Raw genomic sequence first — 27,397 nt, 5'->3', positions numbered from 1 at the left:
TCCAACTTTAGAAAGACAAATCATAACCCAGACTCTGGATCCAGGCAGCAATCTTCTCATCACCTGGAAATAGTCAGAGCACCACAAAACTGTGGCTTTTGGATAGTCATACAGTATGAGGTTCAGTTGAGAAAACCCTGATGCCCTATGTCGCTATGCAACGATTACTTCTATAAAAGCTTTTAAATTTAGATTACCTTTGTTGTAATAGGAAGGCTTTTGAAATCTGTGGTTATTTTGGAAGGCTTTTGGTTGTTGCTCCACTACAAAGCAGCATATACCTTATTTATTCAATTCCTCCCAAAAGGCCACAGAAATGAATTGCTGTGATGTGTGGCTGTGGTAGCCCAGTGGCCAGACAAAATCAGCTGAGAAAGCAGCGCTGGTTGTGCACCAGCTGCAGCGCCCGCCCGTCACTGGCCACAGTCACTAACCTTTTTGGGAAAAGTCACTTCCATCAGCCAGGCCACTACAGGGCAGTGGCCGCAAGGCAGCAAAACACTGCTTGGAATAATTCTTTGCAGATGCCAGGAACCGGAAGTTTCAGGGAGAAAAATGAAAGCCATTCACTCTTACAATGACACAAGCCTTTGATACAACAAAGTCGGTTGGACAGAGAGCTCCAAGGTCAGGAAGGCACGTAAAGATTGGTGATTAGAGAAATACTATATCAGCAAAGTGTGGCAAGCTATTAAAAGAAACTGTAGCTTTTATGATTGTGCTGCTGGAGCTTCCCCAGGGCTATTTATATTAGATATTGAGTTAAGCATAACTTATTTAGTCTCAGCATTCCAGAAAACATTTTGATGTCAGCTACTGAAGGAAAGTAAACACAAGGAGGAGGAAACAGGGCTGATCCCAAACAGATAAAAGTTTTGTAATTTAATTTTCTGAACCCATGCATATTAGAGCATTAAGAAAGAGAAATTTTTAAAAGCTTGATTCGACTTATAGCTTGGTTGATAGAGGTATTTAGTCACTGCACCGCTGGGGGAGGATGAAGAAACAGAGATGATTTATCACCTTGAGTATTTGCTACACCCTAACAAAGCATGAACACAGTTTTCTGTAGGTATTTTCAACTAGAGCAGATTTTATGCACATGTGTGGTTCTCATCTAATGCTGTGGGCTTGTGTGTATGTTAAGCCAAACTATTTGCTTAGCTGGGCTGTTTGCCCAGTGGATGTCCTGATGGCTGATGACAGGGATTTGCCTGCCCTGTAGCAAGCAATTAAGAGTCTTTGGGACTGTAATTTAGGAATTGCTCTATGAGTCTGGACTTTTGGTCACTAAGCGAAGAATCCAAAATCTGATCTAGAGGCTGCTAATGTCTGTACAGATATTATCTCTCAGCTCGACAGCTCCAGTGTAGGAATCATGCTTGTTTATTTCTGTAAGAATAAGTCAGTAAGTCCATTGGGGAGTTCTGCTCATGGGCTCTCTATTCTCTCAAACAACACTGTGGACTGAAATCACAAGTATGAATGTAAAGCCAGGTGTGGTTTTCTTTGATTTGCCAGGAAGTACCATTTATTTAAGACTGAGTTACACCAGCTAAAGTCAGGCACAGCTCAACCTGCTTAACATGGGGACACACCTCAGCAACGGCTCCTTGCAGAGGATTTTTTTCCTGACATCTTGACTTTGCTTTGATTCTTAGATTTATTTTTTTAAAGGTGCTTTTAGGTGGAAGCTTAGCACTTACAGCTTTGTTTGAGTTCTGCAGAAAAGAAGTGTGAAGGAATATAGTAGAACTAGCATGATGTTGCAGGTGTCACTCAGTAGATGTTATCTGTCCAAAAATACTGTCCAAGAAAAAAATTGTGATTCCTGACACCTTGTTCTGACCAGGTGTTTTAATGTCATGTCATTTTGGATTTAGGCAAGATACCAGCTCTTTCATTCTCCTTTATCTGAGTAAAAGATACGGTTTATAAGATTGTGAAGACCATACTTTAATGCTTTTCTTGATTATCATACTTCCTATTCCATGACCTCTTATTACTGGTAAAATAAGGTTTTTCACTCAGATTGTGTAATTCTACATTTCTGTGTTTGAGTGAAAGAAAACTTCCTCTTCCTTCTCACCTTGCTATGTATTTTTTTTGTACTAATGTTTTCACTGCAAAGAAATTATTCACTACCATAGAAATATCCCAGCTCTGCAGGTTACATATTAATGACCAGTTCTCCCAGACAGAGGATCATATTCCATTTAGAGTGCAAACGTTATGTCTTGTGTCTGCTGGTTACCAAGCATCACAGAGAGGACTTAGCAACTAAGGCTTTACTTGCATGCCCCCTGCCTAAAACCATACTAGTTAATAAAAAAAAATTCCCACTAATATATATTCTTTTCCCTTAATTATTCAGCCTTACATACTAGTTCTAATTCTTGGCATATTTAATAAGATGATGCTGGACTATAAATTCTCTATCTCTTGATTTATTGTAAGTTACCACTTTATTGCACTTTTAGGCTGTCTTTAACAACAGTATTTTACTTAGGAGTACTAGTGTATTTTGCATGTTGTGAAGATTGATTTGAAGCTTTCTAGGACCCATAGCTAAAAAGGGAAAAGGCTTGTGTTGTTGACTATTTGGTTGACAAAGATATTTCATAGCTCAAGGAAAAGGAAACAAAAATGTGTTTTATCCTAAAGCTAGACAGAAAACTAATACACAAATTTAATAGAAGAATCTAAGTTTGGCTATGACTGAAGGACTAGATGAGCCAAAACAGATTTATGATGATAAGAACATAAGAAATGCCATACTGCATTGTTAGATGTTAGAGGCACATCCCTATTTCTTTCCTTTAATATCTGCTTACAACCCTGTTGTCCATGAATTTGTCTAATCCTGTCTTGTTTCAAATCTTCCATGGCAACAAATTTCAGAATTTTACTACTCACGGTGCAAAAAGGAGAAGAAAAAGAAAGAAAAGAAAAGAAAAGAAAAGAAAAGAAAAGAAAAGAAAAGAAAAGAAAAGAAAAACAAAAAAAACCCCCAAAACCAAAAAACAAACAAACAAACAAAAACCCAAACCAACAAAAAACAAAACCCAAACCAACAAAAACCAACCAAACAAAAAAACCCCAAAAAAACCCCCTAAAAATAAAAAACCCTACCCCAAACCCAAAAAACCCAGCACACCAAAATCTTGAAATCTTGCGTGTTATGATCTCCTCATAATTTCAGCAAAAGCTCCCAAATCTAATACTGCAGGATCTGCTGAATAACAGTTTCTCATCCACTTTACCTGCTGCCTTACAGATGTTGTGCATGTTTTGGTATTCTGTAGGAGAGTTAGACATATTTACCCAGAAGGGTCTGTGCACTTTTTCAGCCTTTCATGATGACAACGTGGCCCTGGTTCTCAGTTATAAAAACTACCTTTCTGCTCAGAATTGTTGAAAATGGTCCTTTAATTGATGTTTGTGCTGCAGCTGCCTGGTAGATGACATGCTCAGTGGAGAGAGGACACTGCCAGCTCCTGCAAGGCTCCCTCCTTGCCCCAGCCTGCCCCAAATCTGCCACCTCTTCTCCAGGCCAAGGGGAGGCTGGCAATCAGACAGGGAAACCTTACTATTTAGGTGATATTCCCTAGGAGAGCATTTGAGAAGAGCATTTTAGTTTTATTTAAATGTTTAAATGTTTCTGGGGTTTACTGCCACGAGTTTGCCTGTATAAAAGCCCCACATTTAATGCAAAGTAACATATGAGTTTCCCAAATGGTTTCTTCTACACTTCTGCTTCTATTTTTCAAACTCTTATTTTTGTCTTTCTCTCTCTCTTCTTCCCTGTTCTTCAAACTGGGAGAGGATGGTGTATCTTTGCACAAGTCATTAGTGTGTCTGCATCAGTACTTGCAAGCAGTATGCACTAAAACTTTGACTATAATGCAGTTTAGTCAAGAAATAAGAGACAAAGCCTAAAGGCTGAGACCAGCACCAATGTTAACGGTTTGATATTAAATATATTGCCACTTTCTAATATTTTCAACTAGGAAATAAATCTCCTTTCTGTTGAAAGATAGTTCTGCCTTTGAAGATAGAATAACGTTTACATAAATGTTAAGGTCTTCTTTAATGCAGCTTTCATTATCTTCTATGTTCCCCCTTTCTCTGAAAGCTGAAGTGACTGATGTCAAGATCAAGGGAGTCAATCAATGTAGATACACTCCAGGACCCAGATAGGATATAAATCACCCTTACTCCTAACCACGGTAGACACCTAACTGAAGGACAGAAGTTTACATACTCACCATCCTTGTGGGGGAGGCTAAATTTCCCAGCCACTTACCTCACAGGCACCCCTCATTCATTAACCAATTGGGGTGCTTAGTATCACTTATCAAATAGGCTAATCAAAGTTTGAGAGAAAACAGCTCTTGACCACTTCTTGCCCTTTGAGCACTCCAGGGCCACCTCCTGCCCCTAGACTTTTATCTAATTAAAGTTAAAGAGGGGAAAATTAATCCATGGAAGAAAATGAGATAACAGCCACCACAGCAGACCATCCCAGAGCCTGGTTTGGCTTTCATCTACTGCTACCTGACAATTAACTCTTCAGCAACACAGGAACCCCATTTCCTAGGAGCAGAATCTGTCCCTCCACACAATGATGGGTGTTGTATTTTCATTTCTCACTGCTCCATGCTGCAGCTCCTCTATTTGTAATGGGTGTGGGTGAATTAAAAAGGTCATCCCTTACTTTCCCTCTCTCAAGCTTGACTTAGTGCTGTTTTCACTTGCAGAATACAAAAGTGAAAACTGTAATTTATTACAGTACCAGCAATTCAAGATGTTTTGCTTGGATCCTGTGCTTGCAATTGGTTACCAACATTCCAGCCTTTCTTGCTTTTGTTGGCTACAATTTTATAACCCTCAATTTCATTCTCTAAATCTGTCTTTAAGAAGACATTTCACAACACAGGGTTGTGGGTTTTTTACCTTGGAAAAAAAATGTGGAGTGTCCCTTTTGTAGACTCACTGCCATTTTTGTGGTACTACTTGTGTTCCTGTTTGGTGTTCTTTTGTTTTAAATTCCTCTCTTTTAAACCACCTGATGGTAAACTTTCCGAATCCCAAAGGCTCTTCCTTTATGATCACTTGAATTTTTCAGCAGCTGAAACTTTGGCACCGTGAATATCACAAATAAGTCAACTCTGGTAACACAGCAGTTGTTAGCTGCACTGTGAATGGAGAAACTGGTGTTTTATGGGGTACTTGGGAGTCCTGAGCTGTGGCCACGCAGCAGCAGCAGCAAGCTCTGCTCCTCCAGCTCCAGCAGCACCTGCCAGCAGCAGCACTTTGGGGTGTGGGGGCAGCTCCAACACGCCACCCTCGCTGGCATTTCAGGCTCTGGGGCACCGAGGGAGCAACAGCAACAAAGTTCAGCTTCCTTTCTAAAAATACTCTGATACTTTGAAGGCTGCAGTTATACTACTAGAATTTTAGCAGGAAGCATTGGATTATAAAGTTTGTGGGACAGGCACATATGGCCAAAATTAGAAGTGCTGAGGAAATCCCACTTAAATTCTAGCTGTCTCAGTGTTGTAACTTGCACCTTGAGGCACTCAATGGTGGGCAAGTTAAAGTAGCCCAAAGTAACCCCATTTGGACTATTTTCTTAGACAATAAAAACTGTTTCAAACATCGTGTGTCTATTTTGCTTTGGAATGGGTCACTGTACTGGATTTTGTAGTTTGTTCATTTGGCTTTATTTTTTGGATTTTTGTTTGTTCATTTGGCTTTATTTTGTAGCATCTTTTTTGTTGTATTTTCTAAGTCTTCAAAGACCATGTACATCAGTAGTGCTATAGCCAGCAGTAGACCCTAAATACCCTACAAGACTAATCTTAATATTGTCAGTACTCAGTCCCTAGCACTTCATAATGGGTATTCTGCAACATAGTTAATCACTTGCAAATGGAAGCTGTAAAAGATAATAGGGTTAAAACCTTTTCATTTAAATCAAAAAGAAGCCCTACTCAAGCTTCCAAATTTCTTCCAAACTTTGGGAAAATTTTAGTCCATATCAATGTCTAAACTAATATCTGGCCTTCCCTTTAGCTACCCGAACTAATCCATCAGGCTGACAATTTAGAACTATGACCTGCAGCTGTTTGGTTATGGAAGGGACACTGGTAGGGCTTTAAAGGGGGATAAGCGAGGCAGTGAAAATGAGATTCAGTAATCCTCCTGTATTTTAAGATATTTTGCACAGGGTGGGAAGGAGCTGAGAGTTTTGCCTGCTTCCCCCATGCCAGGGAGCAGCGGGGGGAAATGGGAGCTCCCTGGGCTGCTGCCCACTCAGTGCTCCCATGGAGGCAGGTAGCAGAGGGGCGTTTGTCAAATTCCTTCTGCAGCTGCAGTGTCAGAGTGGAGAGCTCACCAGGACCCAGTTAAACTCAGATATCAATTAATACCAGCTGCTTTACTCTGCAGGGTGGACAGGACCAACTAGGAACTGGAAAATCTGTAATAGGGAAATACATTAGAGAGAACTGTTCTGTGCTGGCAGGGGGACAGGCTGCAAGCCGTAACAAATCTTTTCCATCTCTAGTTTCTACATATATAATTTATATAGGGCACTGAAAACTAAAATTATAGCGAACTTTGGTCACTATCCACAAGAGACAGATTTGATCCAGTGACCCAAAGGCGAAAGGTTCTGTATTTTATTAGCAATCCCCTGCAAATGCAGTCCCTCACCAAGGATTTTATATCAATAACTAAATACCACTAACATTTACAAGCTATGTGGTAACATTTTCAGTTTCCTAATTCTGAGTCATTTCCCATTCAAATGGGAATTTGAGTTTGTCTTAAAGATAAAAATGGAATTTCTTCATCATTTTCTTGTTAGATATTTAGGATTTCAGTTACTTTAGAAAGAGGGGAAAGAAGAGCAGGTTGGATTCTGTGTGTTCAGAGTGTTTAAGAGGCATTGCCTAAGAGAACACATCAGGCACCACACCTACACTACTTTTTCCACACTCCCCTGTGACTGAGTGTGAAAGAAAATGCTTCTCTTCCCCCTTACTTTCAATTTTACATCATCTTATCTATTGCCCACTGGAATGTCCCTTGGAATTCCAACTGGGATCCAGCAGTTAAGAGAGAGTCTTGATCTTGATCCTAGTGAAATTTGTAAGCAAGATAATAGTATTTCCACATATATTATTTTGAACATGCACAAGAATGTGTACAGACTAAGAAAATATAGTGCTATTTAATTTCTATTAAATGTAAAAATGTGGAAATAACCAAAAATAAGTTACATAAAATAGTAGTTGGAGGTCAGTATTCATGTCAGAGGTGGTCTTGTTCTATTTTTTTCTCCTTTTTTCCTTTACCTACAAGCCAAACACCACTAAGCCAGAAACCACCAACCAGTACAGTCTCACAGTAACAAGATATTAATAGCCCATGGAAAAATCAACATATAATTTTAAATTACGGTACTTACTATAGTCCCTGTATCTTTTTTAGTTCTGACCTAACTGTAACATGAGAAAAAGCAGTGGAGTGACATGCAAAAAACTTGTGCTCATTTTAATTTATAATATATTCAAAATACTGTAGGCAATTTTTTATATTATAGGTTTTTAAAGAACTCTCACTTCATTCTTTTGTTACAGAAGGACAGGAATTTTTCATACTGATTTTAGTGTTGCTTCTTGTTTAAACAAATCTGTCAACTTTTGAAACAGAGAGAACTATATAATAGTCCTCAATCTATAAAATACCTTTGGGATAGTGATGCATCTTTATGCACCCTCAGTCTATGGGCCTGCTGTCCCCACCATCAGTTAAACAGGCTCCTCTCAAACAGGAACTCTTTTGTCATTGTTTTTGCATACTGAAGTAAACAAACAAATGTTTTCGTTAGATCCCAGAGAATGCATTTGCATCACCTGCATGGACCTCCAAGGAAGTGACCCCCACACTTACAGGCAAGTAGGTGTCTTCAAAATACAGGCCTGAGTATTTTTGTGGTTTTACCTAAAATTACTTCCCAGAGGTTCCTGTCTGTTGTGATGGTCAACGACCTGAACTGTGCTGAAGTCTGCTTACTGCCTAAATTCTGCTTCTCCATATTCACACATGCTTTATTGTTTGCTACCACATCATTTAGCTTTGGTACAAAGGGACTTTTTGTACACATCCTCTTCAGCATCAGTGATTTCGAATCACTTATTGCTTTAGTTCCTAATGCTTTTTATATCTCCTAATCTTCATACATGAGCCACAGATTTTGTTTGTTTGTTTGTTTAAATTATGTTGATTAATCTCTTGATGTCAAAAACGCCAAATCCAGCAACAGGAAGAGAATTTTCTGGTTAACACGAAAAGACCTTAATCTGCATTTGCCTAGCCTGGTCTCCTTGTAGAGGTATGCAAACTGTTTAGCAAACTTTCAATCAGAGTCTCTCAGCCTTTGCCTCTTGGAAGAACTGACACTGGTTCAAAAGTGCAAAGCCTGATTTCGGGAGTGTTAAAATAGCAGAAAAAACATGAAGCAAAAGAGAAAGAATAGAGACACAGCTCCTCCAAGAACTCTCCCTCTAGCAATAAAAAGTGAGCTTGAAAGGAAGAATCCACTCAGCAGGCAGGATTTAAAGGATAAGATGTTATACACATAACACCACTCTCACAGGCAAGCCAAGAGCTGCACTCAGCATGCAAAGGTAACGCTTTAGGTCAAGGCAGAAATGTCAGAACTTTCCAAGAATTTTGGATAGTCCAAGTGAGACCATGGAGCCTGAGTTAATGTGAATGCCTACTGGGGCTGACTTTCAGGTTGCTCCTAGAACTCCGTGGGATTTAAGGATGTTTTGCTGCTGTTTGTATTCTGATTTTAAAATGAGATTAGACACTTGGGAAAACACTGTGTTAATCTGCTCCACAGTGATTCACGCTGGTCACCAGACTGAAGCGAAGTCCTGCTGAAAAGCTTTAAAACTAGGCAACAATATTGGAAGCAGAGCCAAACCAGCAGTGTTATTTCTAAGGCTGAGGGCTACATTCCAAAACTACTGTCTCCTTTTCTCAAGCAGCTTAGTCTTCAAAAGAGGTCCATTTAATACTAAAAATTACCATGATTTGAGGGTCAATGAATCTTATTTTTTTAAGTGATAGACCACAAAGTGCCCCATGAATTGATCTACTTCATGTTGCCATGGAGTTTGTCATCTCCTTTTTCTTTTCCACATACCCAAGTACTTCATTCTGCTCTCCCCTTGAAACTCGGAGGATTTGGGTTTTTCCCTCTCCCAAGACAGTTATTGTTGGCCAGTGCATCAAACAACTTGTCTGCTGAGCTCCAGCCACAGAAGAAATACACCACCTACCAAACCAAAGGCGCCCTCTTCAAATCACAGTTCCCTTTTGGCAGGCAGTTCCTCTCATACCATTATACCCAGAGCAAACTATAAATCCTTGGACACTACTGGCTACCTCAAGTGCATAAAACCAGCTATTACAACGATCTTAGTAAAATGAGCAACTGCTAGAAAGGGATTGTGCTGTAGGTGTAACACATTTCACAGAAATAGTTTCACATAGCTCCATCTTTTACTTTTCAACATTCAAAAGCTTCTCTCTAGCAAGCTTGAAGCTATTTCTTTTTTATATCTACTGATGTTTTTTTCTGTTTCTGTATCTTTGCTTCTTTTTCTTTCTTGATAATTTGTTGGTGTTGGTTTAGGTTTTTTTCACGGTTTTGTTTGTTTGTTTTTCCTGTGTGGTCTTTGACATTCCTTGTGAGCTAAGAAACATGCCTTACCATTGCAGGAAACACCACCACATAGTTCTATGTCAAGGAAGAACCTCACTATTGGTGTCTTAAATAAAAAGTAGGTTTGAAAATGACAGACAAAATTAATATCTATTGAGAACAAAATTTCACTGAATAGTCACAGAGCTTCCATTGATCCTGAATAATGTTGTCTTCAGGTTATATTAAAAGGAATTCCTGATACTCTTGAAGGTGTGGGGAAGTAATAACTCCTCACAACTCCTTGCTATAAACTTCCTGAATATCTATGTGTAGAAGGGTACCTTCTGGGTTTTTTTCTCCTTATCGAAAATAAAACTGACTTCTACTTCACTGGTATATGCTCAGTTTAAAACGTGTTTTTGAACTGCATTGCTCCACACTACACATTAAAGTTGAGAGCACGATAAATTCTGTAGCATGGTAGATTGTTCTGATCTGTTAGTATGGAAGCAGAAGTTTCAGCAAGGCAATTAAAATGATAACCTGAATGCAGTGAATTTGGATTATGTGGCCAGAGTTTTCACAGCAGCTGTCAAAAGGCAAACAAGTGTCCTTGCAGACATGAAGGCAGCTTCACAACAAAGGCGTATTTTGCTGTTCATCCCCTGCATCAGCATTTGCACTGCTCCATAATGTTTGCTTCTACTGCCTCAGTTATATATGTGAGTGAGAGAGGAGGGAGAACTTTATAAATACATGGTTTCCAGGGCTGTGCAAAGCTGCATAGGTTACTTTCCACTTTCTGAAACTTTTTTCACATCCATTTGATTACTTGCACACTTTGTACTTTGCTGCCTTTCTAATTACTTGGGGCAAAGTATTTTTTTCCTGCTCCATGTCAGATCCAGCTAACAAGAATTCCTTTGCTACAGGGCAAGAATGAAACATCATTAAATGATAATTTCTTTTCCACAAGCATAGCAGGTATGACCAAGCTGCTTTCCTCCTAAGCCTCTCTCCCAGCCCTGAGAAAGGGAAGAGATTAGCCCCACAGTACTGCATTTCTTGGGTTGCTGTAACTTAAAGTCCTTTTGTCAGAAGGAGAAAACAAAGGTGCCTTGAAAAAAAATTTTAAACTCCCTCCCTTCAAAAGCAATGCAAAAGTTCACACCGTATGCTTTTATAATCAGACTGAGCTGGGAACTTTTCCCTACTCAGGCAGCATATGCATCAACAGGGTGTTTTTACTGCAGCAACCTCTAGATTCTGGTCTGAAGATAAGCTGCTTTCTTGTCTTGCCTGCTTTTGTATGCTCTAGCTAAACTTCCTGGAGCTCATGCTTAACCAAAAATATACTGGAGAACTTCTTCCCTTCTTAAGCAGGCTTTGCTCAAACATGTTCACTGAAAAAAATTTAAAACTGTAGGAAATTGGTGAAAAAGAAGCAATCCACAGTAATGTCCTGTCTAAATGAAATGTAAAAGCACCAGATTTGCAGAGGAAATCAAAGTCTGAAAAAGTAATTACCCTTGTTTAGATTAAAAGCAAGACAGCATTTTAATAAACAAGCAAAACCTTTGGCTAACATCTTACTTCTCAGCCTTTCTCTTATTTTATGTTTAAAATCAGTTATATTTTCTCCTCAGATCCATAATCCCCAATAAATTAACCTGTCCAAATTGCACATGTACAGGATAAAACCATAGCTTTGATTTTGATTACTTTGCTTATGGTTGCAATTTAGGTAGCCTTGATTCCAGCCATTGTTGGTCCTGTGGACTTGAACACACTTCAACTGTGGAGAAAATCTCAGTTCTTACATGAATCTAGTTAGGTTTTTGGCTGCAAATAGATAAACATATCTCTTTTTTGTTGACAAATTACTTAAAAACATAATTTTGGAAGTATGGTGCTGTTTATGATATACTGTTGCTCTTTTATAGGGAACATGGACTTCCACTGTTGTAAGCTGGAAGAAATTACTTGTGAGTGGGTGTGGTTTTATTTGTAAATTAAATTCTCAAACATTTAACAGAACTACAGGAAACATTGCATTAACTGCATATAGACAGCAAAAGTGACACTATTAAGGCCATGGAACTTCCTGAAACCCCACAAATCAGCAATTTGACTTCTGTCTCTTATGAAATATACTTGATATAACATAACTAGCTTATTAGCAAAAATACCTTCCTCACTGATCTAGTGCTAGATAGACACTAAATAGAATTCATATGACACTAAAGCATCATTACACTTTACTGGCAATTCTTAGCATGAAAACAGAAAAAAAAAAAAAAAAAAAAAAAGCTAAAAAATGAGTTTTGCTAGAATCTGAAATGGAAATGGAGAAGAGCATCATTCCAAGGGAAGGAGTCTAACCCTCCCTGCTTCCAGGGAACCTTCAACAGGAGTACAGAAGTACATGGCTAATGTGATAGGAGATAAAGATGTAGCCAACCCACATTGCTACTGCTGTGGGAGATCAAGATTAAAGTAGGTGAAAAATGAAGAAGATTTGTAATATTTCAATTTTAGGTTATTAAACCAAAAAAGTAATTCTTACTTTTAATTTGACTATGTAGTCATTGTCAACTGGTAGTGCATTGTTGCACTAACAGTTAACAAACTGAAGACAAGTTTTAGTACAGCCCTTTAAAATAATCTTTAAGACTATCACACAATACATGTATTAGAATTATAGCACATATAGAAAAAATGGGTTATAAATTATTGAAATGAGCCTTAAGAAAGCAAGATGCTTGTTGACACAGGCACAAATAAAAATGTATCTGAAGGTGCTAATACTCCACTTCCATATCCTCATGCTCTCATGCATGCAATTTAAAGCATAAATATAACTTTGGAGGATCTGTTTTTCAAGTAGTCTGGAGCTTCTGGATTTCTGGAAATCAGGCCTTTAAAAACGTGGGATTCTTTCCACACATCCTTCTGGAAAGTTCATTCTTCCTAATTCAAAAACCGCAGCAGCCAGTGCCTTATGGATTAGCATGACAGTGCTTCTCTGTCTCTCTCCTCTTCAGACTTTGTCATTTTTGGACTTGAATAGTGTAGCATACTCTTGCCTGACTCCTCAGCGGGATATTTTTCTCCCTGCCCAGTCTTTCCAGAATCCTACTACTGAAGCCAATACAGTATCTTTTCCTGGGGGAGGGGAGGAGATAGGGGATAAGGGGAACGTTCTCCACAAACTCCAGCCTATTAAGTTTTTCTTGGACTTCCTCCGGTTTCCTTTATGTAGAGCTGTCATTGACATTTGCTAAGTTACAACACCCTGAAGACTCACACACTGAATTACATGTTTTTTCTATAAATGCAAAGACATATGTGCTGGTTGTGTACACCTTCATACACACACCTAAATACCTATGTGCACCTACACAAAACTCATCAAAATGTATAGTAGTGAAGGCAATTCCTGTATAATGTTCTTTTTGAAGTTCTTTGGTCAAGAAGCATGTAAGTATGTGAACTGTTACATGAGGAGACTGGAATATATGCCCACACCTGTTAAGTAAGTGGGAAGTAGTGTCATCTAGTGGTTAGCTCAAAGCTAAAGGGGACAGGAGCTGTAATTCAGCACATAGTAAACAACACTTTTAATTCTTGTGTTGTTGTACTGTGCACCTTAGAGGAAATAAGTGTTACCTGTTATATCTCATTGATTCAGCTAGAAAACAGAGAAAAGTAAATCCAGCTGGAGAAATAGCAGAACTAACTGTTAAGATGGACATTTTACTTTTATGCATCCCATGTCATCCCATCAGTGTTTCCCTCTGATGATGCAGACTTCTTCAGAGCATAGGCCATAGCATAGACCCATCCTCTTCCACATTATATAGTTCAAAAACTACTGTAGCAGGATGCTGGCACACTACCATATAAAGAAGTACATTAATTTATTGCTAAAACATAGTAACTGAAATAAATATGAGTTGGCAAGTCTTTCTATATCTAGTAATATCTTACAAGATGGAATTTGTTTAAAAGATGTTTGTTATTTCCTCTTCTAACAACACAATTTTTAGAAACAATACCCTCATACAGTCTTAAATACTTTTAACATCACTTCTAGTTGCAGGAAAAGGTTGAGTACTTGCTTACAAGTGGAGGAAGTGGTGGTGTTAAGCATATACTTAAGGCTAAGTGTGTGATTAATTTCTCTGTAGATTTGGGGTTTATAAAATGAATGGATTACTCTATCTGCTCTTCAGTTTTTGTTGGAAGACTTAAAGGTGTCATTTGCAGATATTTCTTACATAAAAGTAACAGTATCGTGTTAACATAAAAGCTGACTTATACCTGACAGCCACAGTACTGGTATAAGTATTTGCTATGGAATCTTAATTAGTTTCACCCATAACAGTTTCATCTATTGAGATGAAAGAAACAAAAATCTACTGGAACTGTTGAATGAAAGGCTAACCATATTAGAAAGGAGCAGTTATAAACAGGACTTTTCCAGCTGCCCTTGCTAATAGGCAATTCTAAAATAACAGTGATGTGTGTCTTAAGTTTCTGCTAACAAAGCTGATTTCTGACCAGAAGGCTAGAGTATTCTTTTTCATCTATTAAGCCCTGAAAGTGACAGTTCTTCTTCATATCCCTAATATTTCCTTTTCAGCTCACCAAGGCCAAAATGTCATCTTTTCTTGTAAAACAAAAAATCAAAGCCAAATGGTTAAAATGCAAAGTTTTGGTTAAACAAACAGTCAGTATTTCAGTGGTTTTATCTGCAGCCTGCAGAGCAACTAAACAAAGCCAAGATATTGTCCATCTCTTTGACAGACAAAGAGCCTCAGAGGTCCAGAATGACATGCCTGGGGCTGGCACGTGATTAGAGTAATTAAATTAAATAGCAGGAAACATGTTTTCCATATGCCATTGCCTGGCCACACACAAACTGTAACAGTAAATCTTTTATATTACATTGGTTCAGGGAAATGTATAACCATTCTAAAAATGCATGATGCCCACAAAAATAAAGGGGATATAGTAGCATATTCAACAGGCTCCCCAGCTTTGGTCACTGGTCTAAAGTGCCAAAGAAGTTCATTCCATATTTATTTATTACTAAAGGTGCAGCATAAAAACATGCTGAGCATGTGAACATTCTGGGTATGTTACTGGATTTACAGTGGAGGGTAGTGCTGATGTTCCAAATCGAGGGAAAAATCCTCCCAGCAAAGTGAAGAAAAACTTTGGTTATCTTCCACATTGAGATCCTAGAATATTCCTGTAAATATTTTACATGAGTTAGGGAAGCTGTAGATACTCAAGGCATGTATTAAAAAGAAATTTTTGTTCAGTTCTATTTTCCACAGCAGTATCAACTCAAATTTCTCTGTTTTCATGGCCAGTTTTTAGAAAAGCCAACATGTTTATCCATGCTATAATATAGTCAGAAGAATTGCTAGTCAGTGGGATGATCTGTTATCCTTGAATTCACTTGTCACTACACTATTAAGAACAACTGGAACATTTGCTAATCTATTTCCAACTCATCTTTCAGTGGTTGATGATGCCAAATCAAATCTCTGATATTTCTGTTGTGTAATGATTTTGTACAATAATGAAAAGGCTACAAATCAGTTTGGAAGAAGCTGTTAATTAATGAGGACATATTTAAATGCCCAATCCTTGGAATTTTTGGGAGATGATATAGAGAACACTTCCTAAAAATGAGAAACTCTGAAGATTGCAAAATGCTCTTAATACGAAGATTATTAAGAATTCAGAGAAAACCACTGCAGCACATGAAAAGATGCCCATTGAAAGTAAACAAAAAAATGTAACTTGCCCTTTTCTGATGAAATATATATTGGATAATTTCATTAGCATTTAAGATATTCCATCTTCCTTTTATCTGTCTCATTGACCCAAAAAACTCAGAGATGAAACAATGGTAACTTCAGTGTTTCTGATTTCAGATCCACCACTGAGCTACAGTATTAAGTTTATTAATTGATTCTCTTAAATTAAATCAAAATAAGAGCATCCAGCTGGAAAAATAAGTGTCAATTTAATTTTGAAAAGTAGGGTAAAAGATGATAAAACATTGATACTCTTGGTTCAATCTTTAGCAGTTATGGTATTTCTGCCATAACTTTTTAAAGTATGATTTTAGATGTAGTCAGTATGGAGAATTAGAATTAAAACTTTTCCTTCTACTTCTTTGAGTTCTTTCTTTAGTTATTAATCTCCATTGTTTGACCAGGAAAATTTGCATTTAACAGTGAATCTAGTTAAAGAAGACAATAATGACAGAACAACAAAGACTAACAACTCATTTTGGTAGTAGCTGAGAGAGGTCCTTTTTTTTAACTTTTCTTTATCTGTCTGAACTCTTCTATTTCCCCCTGAAAGTATAGGTGCACTTCAACTTAAATTATTTAGCCTGAACTTTCTATACAGTGGGTTAAACCAATCAGTTAAAAGGCAAAGAATTTAATGCCTTGTATCATACTGTCTTCTGAGAACAAGGACAATGGAAAAGGTACTTAGTAGCAGGTAGAATTCTGAAGCCTCTGGCTGAAGTAACGTCACCACTCCCAGGAGAGGACACAATTGCTCTCTGAGCCAAGGAGGGCTCTCAAGCCCAACTACCACATGTCTGTAACATGTTCCACTGCTGCTGCTTCACCTCCTCTATCTCCCATCAGCATTCCTCACCATGCCATCCCTCAGCATTGCCCAAGAGTGGAGGACACCCCTGCATCTGTCCTCCTCACTCCACAACTGGCCTTTGGTGTCCCACCACTGCACCTTCCCTGCCAGCAGCTGATCCCACCAGGGGCTTGGCTAAGCACATGTATGAAGCAGTGGTAACTAAAGGCTCACAGCCCCTTCCCAAAAGGATCTCTTACATTTTCTGATCATCAGAAATGAGACAAATCTAGAGAACTTGCCAGAGTTCTGGGTTGGTACACCAGGAGACACCTGCATTGGTAGGCATGAGACAGAGAAGGGACTGGAAAAGCTTCTGGATAGGAGTTAATCACTGAAGGGGAAAAAGACTGTGGTAGCTTTGAGTGTAATTGTTCTGATTTTGCAGGTCTGCCTTTCACCTTTTGGTGCTTTTCCAGCATTAGCGTTTTTAGGGACACAAGCTTTATGCTGTCAGGAGCTTCCATCTCTGTGAACCACAGCTGCTTCAGTGGCATAGACGAGGTAAGGCCTGTAGAGAGAACTTGGTAGCATTTCTTTGCTCTTATAATGCTATCCTGTACTTAGACCTATGACAGCACATGAAATCCAGTCCAGTTGCTTCTGCCAACATTAACGAAACTCAGTTTTTCCCTTGGAGATGCCCTTGGTGAACTACTCAGACCAAAGATCTTGGACAGTTTCATTTTTTCTGTTCTAGTTCTTATTCCTTGTTCCAAAGAACTGCTGTAAGCCTTGAGGACCTCCTCCAGAATAGCACTTATCAGAACCTGCACAGCACCAGTTGTTCACTTCTGATGCCACAGCACTGTAATAGAGATCTGTGGAGAGGGCAATGCCTGAGGAATGAGTCTGGTTTCTAATAGGAGTCAAATTGTGAGACTATTTTCCAGCTTCTCCTTTTGCACAGAGTATCTCTGCTGCGCAGTCAGTTGCATGGCTTCAAATCTCCTTGTTTTATTAGGCCCAAATTCTTAGTTCAATGGATGAGCTTTTTAACACAGAAGACCTAAATACATACATACATACATTCATACATATATATACACACACACACATATATATATGACCTTCTTGACATCCATTTCTGTTTCATTTGCAGGATTCTGCAGGTTTAAGGCAACTGATCTCAGTGGAATTGTGTCCCTACTTTCCAAATCCTCATCCAGTTATACACCCCTCACCAGAAAAATCTCTTGAATAATTCGCGGATGTATTAAAACAGAAGAAAAGAAAAAATAGGAAATGTCAGAACTTCATGAATAGGAACATTAGGTGCCCTGTTTCGTGATTTCCTAAAGTACTAGCTGAAGTCATTATGCAGTAGACACAGTAGAGCTGATCCTGGTAAGACAGCTTAGTAGATCTTGGAAAGATTCTGATCCTGGTAAAGAGCTTCAAAATTTTTCTTATCAAATGCATCTAACACAGTCTAAGTACCTGTCTATAAAAGTTTATATTCAGCCTTTTAGGATGGCACTAACTGCATAGTTTGCCATGTCAGTAAGATAGAGAACCAAACACTCACTTTTATCATTGACCACCTAAGTTTCACAGTATCCTTTTAAAAGTCAATGATCAACTCACTTGTGGCCTCAAGGATTGGGTACTGATGACCAAAATTATGAAGGAAACTGTGTTGTGGAACTCTTTCTCAGTTGTGACCACCTGCACCTCACCTTTACAGTAATAGATTCACAAATGCTGTGCTCCTCTGGGTCTGACATCCTACTGGGTTGAATTCGCTGCCTCCTCTCTGACCCAGTGTGTTCCATGCCAACTGATTTCGCAGCCTGAAAGCATTTTAAAAGCCACTAAAAGAAGAACTTGAAATTCAGAATTACTTAATGGGCTTTGAGTAATTTTCTTTCATTAAAAGATGGAGGGAAAGGGCCAGAGAGGTGAAAGAAAGGATTATTTCTTTTACAGGAGGGTTCAAGCTACTGTAACAGTGACTTATAATGGTATCTAACTTGAAAGCAGTCAATGGACTTGGGAAAATGAGCAGCCTGCCTGGTTAGTGTTATCCATCAACACAGGTAAGTAAGAGTCTCCATGCTAATTCTCAGCCTCTTGCTGCAGGAACAGGCCTTGCCCCTGGTTCCTTTTTTCTTGCTGGTCCTGAGCAGCCTGTGTTTCTGTTCTCAGAGCCTGCCTGAGAAGGGATGGAGATTGTTATGAAAAAAAAAAATTGCTCACACAGCACAAAGGGTAATGCTGTGTATATTTTAGCTGAATAATCAGCATCCTTAGTGAGACCCAATTACCTGCAGAAGGGCCCAAATCAGAGCTATAGATGTCAGGTACACCTGGTCTTAATCTCGGCTGATGGCACCTGTATTCAGCACTCCCATTTTCCTTCCTGTCAGAAATGGCAGAAAATGCAAAGCTCTCTGTACAGTCAGTAGCTTCAGAAAACTGAAATATATGCAGAAACTTATGGGAAACTATGATGAAAGACCTCTACAAAGCCAAGAAGTTCTAGAAATTAAGGAAGATTCCAAGAGACGTGCATTTGGGTTTAGGTGCCTTTGATAACCTAAGACAATGTGTCAAAATGGCTGAGAAATGAGGGAAACCAGTCACCACCTGTCCCTGTGTGAATCAAGTAGTTGAGTGATGGAATTATGGTCTCTGATGTGTAGTAACTCTTCAGCTTCTATTTCCAGTAGAGCAAGATCTAGGAGAACAAGCCTTAGAAGAAGCTGGTCTCAGTAGCTGTCCCTCTGTACACAGCAGGAGAGTGTTTCCCAACTCTGTGCTCTGTGCTCCTTCTGGATCTGTTCAGTAACAGAGATTTGCTTTAAAAATCTGCAGGCTGCCACCTAAAAACTATCACACTGCTCTTATTGATGGGAGCAAAAGGAAAAGACTAAGGAAGGAGCCTGAATGAGACTGAATCCTCCATGCTGTACTAGCTGCTTTACAGGGAACCTGAGCAAAGCCTTCCTAAGCCCTTGCTGTTGCTGCATTGCTGCAATCTCATAGCTGTAATTTTTCCTTTGCTGAGGAAATGCAGGCAGTATGAACAGAAACACCTCCTTGTTCTCCTGGGGATCCTAGGGTCACAGGCCAGAACATGAGAGGAGACAGATCATGCACTGCTTTCTGCATTAGAGCACCTATGTCTCCAAGGCATTTGGGCTGAGCTGCACTTCCAGGACATTAAACAACATAGCTTTATGAAGATTTAGCCAGCAATATACTGAGGAGTGCATTAACTCACTCTCACATTTTAAAGGAAGGAGAAAAATGAAAACTTTTACATGTGCACATAAGAATGTCCAACTGTGATAAAGACATTCAGAGGTCAAACAGAATTCTTCCTCAAATGGAGCATTTAAAGAAGCAACTTTCTGAGAACACATAATCCTCGATATTAATTAAACTCTGTGCTGTAGGATACAGGAAATGATAAATTGCCCAAAGTTATGAAAATAGTATCATCTGTCAAAATGTGCAGTGATAATTACTGGGATATGGACTTGGAAGCTTTTAATTCACACTAGTTATGTAGCCCTGATTAAGGAATTTTGCCTAGCGCTACCCCAATGGTCTCCTTACATTCTGCTTTCTCTGACAAATGGGAGCAATAAAAAAAGTATCAAGGTGCTATATCCTAAGTATTTGAAAGAGGGAAAGAAGCATAAAATCTATTGGATCTAAAAATAAAGCAGTGTCAACATTAGTCCATGAAGGTATCAATAAAATTAAATAATTTTGTTACATTGTAATGCTACATGGTCAGGTAGACAATTCAGTTAATTAGCTTTATGATAAAATAAGTGTTATTGCCTTCTGTAACTGGAAGTTTACAATAGAAGACAAAAATAATTAATAAATCATCATAAATATTGGCACTATTACGGTTAATAGATTTGAGGCTTTTTTAAGAAAAAAAAAGGATCGTTTTTTCCCATCCAACTGGGGTTGGGAAAGTACAGTTACTTGGGAAAGAAAAATTACTTGTAATTATTCACATTATTATACACTTTCAGGTAGAATTAGCATACAAAAAAGAATTATTCTTCCTGTAACACCGTTTTTAATGACCACAATTAGAAACTTGATAGAAATGAACAGGCTCTTAAGAATAAAGCTGAGAACAAACAGGCTAAATATTCAGAGGCTTCTCTGCATGTAGATAAATGAAAATTTTTCACAAAACAAATCTAGCTACACAGCACTCCACCTCCTTGCTCCATCTACACTGAGTTTGATTCCAGAAATCATAGAGCCAGCTTATGTTCTGTAGGAGTTATAGTGGGGCTGTGCACTCACAGACTTGAGGAAGGGCAGGAAGGTGCAAGGTTAGTTCTCTTACTGCCTACAAAGTTAAAGGAAACAGCTAAGGCAGTCTACAAAAAAAGAGATGAATTGAGCTATGACTGCAGTGGCAATCTAATTTAGGAGGGAGGAGTGGGGAGGGCAGGTTTATTTATAAATCTGACATTGTTCAAAACTTACATTTCCATTTATTCTGCCCTTCACAGCACTTCTCAAGGCCAAAAATGCTGTAACCATCCTGGAAGGATCAAGTGTACAGAGAGATACTTTTAACACCGTATCCTCCAAATCTTCTCCCTTGTATTTCAGGGCTCTGTACCATTAACAGTCAACACAATTACTTCAAGACAGCTATGGAAAGTAAAGTAAAACAAATGCAACAGACTCCAGGACCACATTCAAACATCTTATTCAGTTAATTAAGGCACTGGATCACTTACAAGTAAGTATCTGGTCTGTCAAAACAACTCTAGTGACTAAGGCCCCCATTATCATAGCAAATCACATTGCTGAATGATTTCAAGTTACTAAGGGAACTCCTTTCAACTCTCAGCTGCTGCCCAAGTAATCCTTGGGTGGCTGAAGCAGATGTGTGTGCCCACAGGTAGCCAGGAAAGTTGTCCTCTACAGGCTAGATGAGCTATGGGGTCACAATCAAAACAAGCAGGAATGTGACACTCAAGCTCAGCAAAAGGGGACAAGAAGCTGGGACATGCCTGAAGGATGCACCTTCCCAGTCCAGTGTGTGTGTGTGTTAGTGAGAGCATGGCTGGGGAACCCAGAATTTCCACTGGCTATGAGGTTTCCATTAATGCTATTTTTTTACCTTTAAATGTTAATTCATGTTAGGCTGAAATAGAAGAGAAAAAAAAATAAAGAAAAAACCCAAACAAATGCAAAGCACAAAGCCTATCAAAAAATAACTTGTATTATTGTTCTAGCCCAGAGAAGATAATTTCATCCAGGATGCTCTTCTTCTGTTTGCCTAACCAGTAATTCAGCAGATGGTGTTCTAAACTATATTCTTCCACCGAGAAATGAAGTACAGAAGCTCCATTACCACCCAGATGATGGGAACTGCATAAGGAAATCAGAAACTAAACAAATAAATGAAAATCAAACAAACATTTCTTAAGTGGATAAGTAGGACATGCTGCTAGCAGGACAGAATACAATAAGGAAATTAACTCGGCTTAGCTAATTTTGGCTGCAAATTGTGAAGTGTTCATAAGGGGGAGAAATAAGTAAACATTTTTAGATTGCTGCTTGGGACTAATGTTTATAGATTTTTACCTCAGAATTCCAGTGAAGATAAAAACAGGGTATAGTTGGCTTAAGTAACATGGAGTAAGTCTTAGTGATCTTGATGATAATGAAGATGGAATGAAGATAGTGCACAAATGAGTGGTGGTAGGGTCTGAAGTGCTTCACTAAGGCATTCAGCTTTTAATCCTATTTTGTTAATGCCAGAAGATGACAAAAAGGCTAATGTTACAGTATCTACATTCCAGTAATGTGTGTCTGAGTATGTAAATATTATGATGGATTTTCCTTCATTTATTAGCAATTACTTCTAAATTGTCAGCTATCAGCTATACTGGCTTTATTTTTTGGACAATGGGACAGAATAAACATATATTGTTAAAAAGAAAAAAGAGATGCACATCATCCTGGAAAGAAAATAAGGCATGTGATTGTATTGTATTATGATTATTTTCTTCATTATGGGTGCTTTGATGCCTGGTAAATAATTTAGAAAAAAATCTAGGCACAGTCTCCAACACAGGAATGTTGTAAATTGAAAACATTTATGGCTGCTCTTCTAATTCTAACACAGGTATTTAAACAAAAATCCCTGTTATGAAAGCATGATTTACTTGAAGACATAGGATTCTAAATATACTATAATCAGTAAGGCAAGCAGTACAATATTATACTGTTAATGCTTGTTTTAAGCTGCCCTCAGCTAAAACTTATCTTTTATCTATTTTGGGGGTTGTATTACTGATGAAATATCACACTGCTGCTATAGCAGTGAAAATAACTGAATTTGATTTACAGAACTATTTATTCTTACATACTTATGTTGTTGAAACATAGATTTTATTTTAGTTGAAGTTATATCAGAATCAAAGCTGCACAGAGCATTTGGAAATGAAATAAACAGTTATAAGAACTACAGTGCAATAGTTTTCCAAACTCTTTTGGTAGTAATAATTCATGTACTCTAGCAAGAGGGATTGTTATGCATTACAAGCTCTCTTTATGCAGATCCTAAGCAAAGTTCAGGAAATGTCACAGAGTTATTTAACATCTTCATGGAATTTCTTTACATTGGGACCTCCCTGTCTCATGCAATTGCTTTAAAGTCTTCCAAGTTCATGGATTCCCTCTCTCCCAGCATATTTACAGGTGGACTTTAGTTTTGCAAAGGTCTTGACGAATACCAAGTGGTGAGTACAAGCACATTTTCAGATAAGGGGTCTAGGCAGGTTTTAGAAATGTCATGTAAATTATTAGCGCTCATCTGAATTTGGGATAATTAGAAGCTGAGGATCTGAGATTCACTTTTACCTTTCCTATATGGTATGATCACACGTTCAAGACAGATGCCATGATGGGAAAATGAGCATGCATCAATACTATTTCACATTCACTAAAACTTATAATGGCTGATGTAGGATAAAACAGACCGAAAAGAAAGACTTTGTGTAATTATTGTAAGAATAGTGTAATAAAAAACCTCGTTCCTGAAAGTTTAATTTGTTTCAACAATGTGTAGGAAACATATCCGATTGTACAAAGCAAAAACACCACTAAGTTACCAAATTTACACAAAGTCAAATCTCTGGAAGGGGATCTTTTAAAAAAAAACTTTATTTGAGAAAGGAAGAGACTTATATCAGAAGGCAAAAAAGGGAACATACAAACAGAATATATTTACAACACAAAACGAGATCACCTCTAAGGGTGTAAATTATAATAAATACAGTAGATTTAAAATGTAAGAGACAATCAATTAGAAATGTGGTTGTTTAAACCCAGTTTTCCTTTTCACTGGTTCCAGGTAGTTTCTCTTATTTTAATTTTATCCAAATTTGAAAGATTCTGAAATTAAAGTACACTAATGTATTGGGGTTTCTCACCTGAATGACGTTATAAAAATATCTTTTGTCTTCTGTGAACACACGTCTTTGAAATGATATTGTAGATAACTCTTCTCAATCGCAAATTTCTCCCCAAATGTATTTTAAAAGATGCACTATCCCTTTTTGATGAAGATGAAGTCAGATTTCAAGGAAAATTAAAAATATACAGTATGGGAATGACATATAATTTTATTTTTATAGCCTTCACTTTTTTGAATGTAAATGTAACTTTTTTCATCCAGGATGGAGAAAGATTTGTGTTTAAATATGAAGTACACATAAAAATCATCTGTGTTTTTCCCAATTAAATCTTCTTCTATCTATTGAGGCCTTTTATGATAACAGCAACTATTTAGTCCTTTGTTTGGAGACCTTCTAGGAAAAAGGATAATGTATCTTTAGAAGTTGCAACATTTTAGAAGAGACTGAATAGTATTAGAACATAATGTAAACAACACATGCTAATAACATATTTGAGAACAATTTCTACATTTGGCAAAACAACTATCTCTTTTGAAACCGGATACTGCACCTTAAAATACCTCAGCTTTAGAAATATAAATATTTTTAATAGAAAAAAAACCTGACAAGGAGTCCAGGTCAGTTTGGGATTATCCATATTAAAGGGGATCTTAATACAATGAATCTTTAACTAGCTTAACAAAAGTAAACCTATAAAACAAGGTAAACATATCAAAAGGGAATATGAAGGAAATGTTTCACTGGAAAGCTTCCTTAACAATTTCCCTACTCGCTTTGTTATTTTCTTTGACAATAAATCAATTCATAGAGTGCCTTTAAAAACAGAGGGAGCGCTGCCCCGTCCCCCCTGCCCTGCATTCCTCAGCACATGAATCACTTGGGCTTCCTGTTTCCATAAGGCATTTCCTGCCCCCCCTCCCAAAATCACTTTTCTGCAGGAGAACAGCAGGGACCTGACAAAGTATCGACTTAAATAAACAGGGCCTTGCACTGCTCCCAGCCTCGCTCTGCCGGCTGTGAGGGATGGGCCAGGATGCAGCTCGCGGGCTGCACACACGACTGCGCCTTTCAATTCCCCCTAAAGCTCCCAGACAAGCTGAACCTGCCTTTTGTCAAGGTGGCATTTTATGCACAGTTGTTATTTTAGGATTTGTCCATGAGACTCTGTGGTAAAGGTTATGAGATATTGTACAATTAGTCTTCGTTTAAAAAAACCCACCGAACAAGTGATTGGATATCAGATGGTAATGAAAATAGTTCTGTGCTTTTCGTGCAAATAACTGACTGGAACCTAATGCTGCATTTTGCTTCTCACCAGTACTTGCATCTGCTGCATTTAAGGATGTCTCTGTGGACATTATTATCAAAAAAGACAGAATGAAAAATTAACCAAGCAGTGCAAAAAAGAAAACAACGCAATTTTAAAACAGTGCCTTGCCTTGCCTCTTTATATCCACCTTGTACTTTTCTCTAAATTAAACTTTATACACCAGCCTGAGACCACCAAGATAGCAGTCAGTACCTCTCTACCAGGGAAAAGAATACCCTAACATTAACAGTGTTCAAGACTACAGTATGATACAATATATACAGACAGCTGAAAGCAGAAGTCAGAGGATTCAAAATCAGAAGAATGTTTCATCAATCAGGTCTGGAAACTAATTCCATCAATTGCTGATCTCAACAGGCTAGGTGATATGAGTTCTCTTTCACTAGGACTAAGCGATGTAAGGTAATTCTGGGCTAATACAGTATCTATCAGCTATTACTCAAAGATTTATGTAGAATAATTGATTGCAACAGATATCTTGTCAATTAGTGGCCATAAGGATGAGCTTCACTATGTTTTCAAGTGTACCTACAACACTTCTGCATTTGTTAAATTCTTTGAACAGTAAATCAGGATCTGCTAGCTCAGTGAATCAAAACACAATTGCTTATCAAAGCCTAGAAAATGCATGTGATGTTCAGATAATAACCTTAATTACAAATCCTGGAGCTAAATCTTTGCCTATTACCTGTTGCATAAAAGCAGCTTGCTCCCCAGATTCCATTTGCTGGGTTTGAACATCCTCATCACTGTCCAGTGGCTCCTCTTTGACTTTGACAGCCCCCACCTGCTGTCCTATTCTGTCATCCACACCAGCACTGCTGCTCTCAGCCCTAACGCTGGCACCGCTGGCGGGAGCTTGCTCTTCCTGCATCGAGTGATCTCCATGAAGCTCTTCTTCAGCTTCCTCCAGGTGACTGCCAGGCTGCTTGAGCTGCTCAATGGACTTAGAGAGCATCTGGAAAGAGAAGAGGGAAACAAGTACTGACTCCTTTCACTGACACCAAACACCAAGAAGTACTAGATCTGCATGGATGAAATGAAAGCGTCCACAGCAAACCCATGTGGCCATGCACTGTCAAAACACTGATGTATCTGGAAAAAAGGACAAAAGTCCCTAAAGCAAAAGGCCATCTTTTATTCTGCAGCAGAAAATACCATGTTTATAGATAATGAAAAACATGACCCAATCTGTTAGACTGCTACAGCTGGTAAACTAGAGAAATTAGTCTTCCTTCGTCTTCTTCAAACATGAATGCAGAAATACCATTTTACAATTACTTACCCACAACACAAAATAATAAATAAAAAGTAAAATATAAGGGAAGTACTAATCTGGTTAATATTTTGTTATAAGCAAATTAGAGAATTTTCATACAAACATCTCTATCAATTAAAGCATGAAGGCACTGAAAGCCAATAAGAAGTGACAAAGAGCTGGTGTCAGTCCCCTGTCCTGTGGCACAAGGATACTACAAGCACATCTGTCCATAACTGTAGCCTCTGTGGTACAGCCTACAGGTATCTCAGTTCCAGCAATGATGATATAACAGAGCCCCCAAGGCAACACCAGCTCTAGCCCAGTAACCACTATTGTAAAGCAGAAACACTGGATGCCTGAGCATTGCAATCATGTGCAGTTTGTGTTCTGCTGTTTAAGATGAAGCCAGTGCATTCCAAAATACTCCAAATGTAGTCCAACTACCTAAACTTAAAAAAATTGCCACTTTGTTGAAAGAGGCACGAATTACACATGTGAGTAAGAAGTTGAAGTGTCGAGTCAGTAATTATCATTTATTCAACTGGCCTACTTGATTTCAAGTAAATGCTGTTTTGTATCATCTAATCAAATATCCTGAGAGGGAAAAAACACCTTTTACTTTTACTCTTACTTTCCTCTTCCTATCTGTCTCCTCCCAGCCATCAATCATGTCTTTCAAACTGAGTTTTAGCTAGTGTTACTACTCAATTACTGAGCATATGAGTGGCTTCAGGATGTCTGTTTTTGTCACAATGTCCAGTTTTATTCAGCCTGCTAACACATACAAAAAAATGCAGGGTCATCATGTAAACTGTGATCAAGAAGCTGTAGCTGGATTTAGGAAATCCCATGAAGTCAACAAGGAGAATTGAAAGATCAGTTTATACAGTTCCAGTTGATGCTCTGATGCATATACCTCACGTCATTGGAGAAACAAATTCCTCAGAGGAAGCCTGTCTGGCCATTGTCAC

General features: G+C 38.3%; 1 protein-coding gene across 16 annotated transcripts in view; it reads right to left on the bottom strand.

Moving 5' to 3' along the window:
• The window catches only part of HDAC9 (histone deacetylase 9), a 459,263-nt gene that overhangs the window by 157,125 nt on the left and 274,741 nt on the right, over window positions 1–27,397 (bottom strand). For 14 of the 16 annotated variants that reach the window (XM_083872072.1, XM_083872070.1, XM_083872068.1 and 11 more), the window contains one exon: window positions 25,854–26,123. In XM_083872072.1, the coding sequence (XP_083728198.1) occupies window positions 25,854–26,123 (270 nt within the window). Of the gene's footprint in view, window positions 1–23,563; window positions 26,124–27,397 lie in introns of those variants that run through there. The other 2 variants (XM_083872066.1, XM_083872067.1) reach the window with 1 other exon arrangement.

This window comes from Zosterops lateralis (genome assembly GCF_965231275.1).
Source record: "Zosterops lateralis genome assembly, chromosome: 1".
Classification (NCBI taxonomy): domain Eukaryota; kingdom Metazoa; phylum Chordata; class Aves; order Passeriformes; family Zosteropidae; genus Zosterops; species Zosterops lateralis.
Note: the sequence above shows the minus strand (reverse complement) of the source record. Positions and strands in the feature narration are given on the sequence as shown.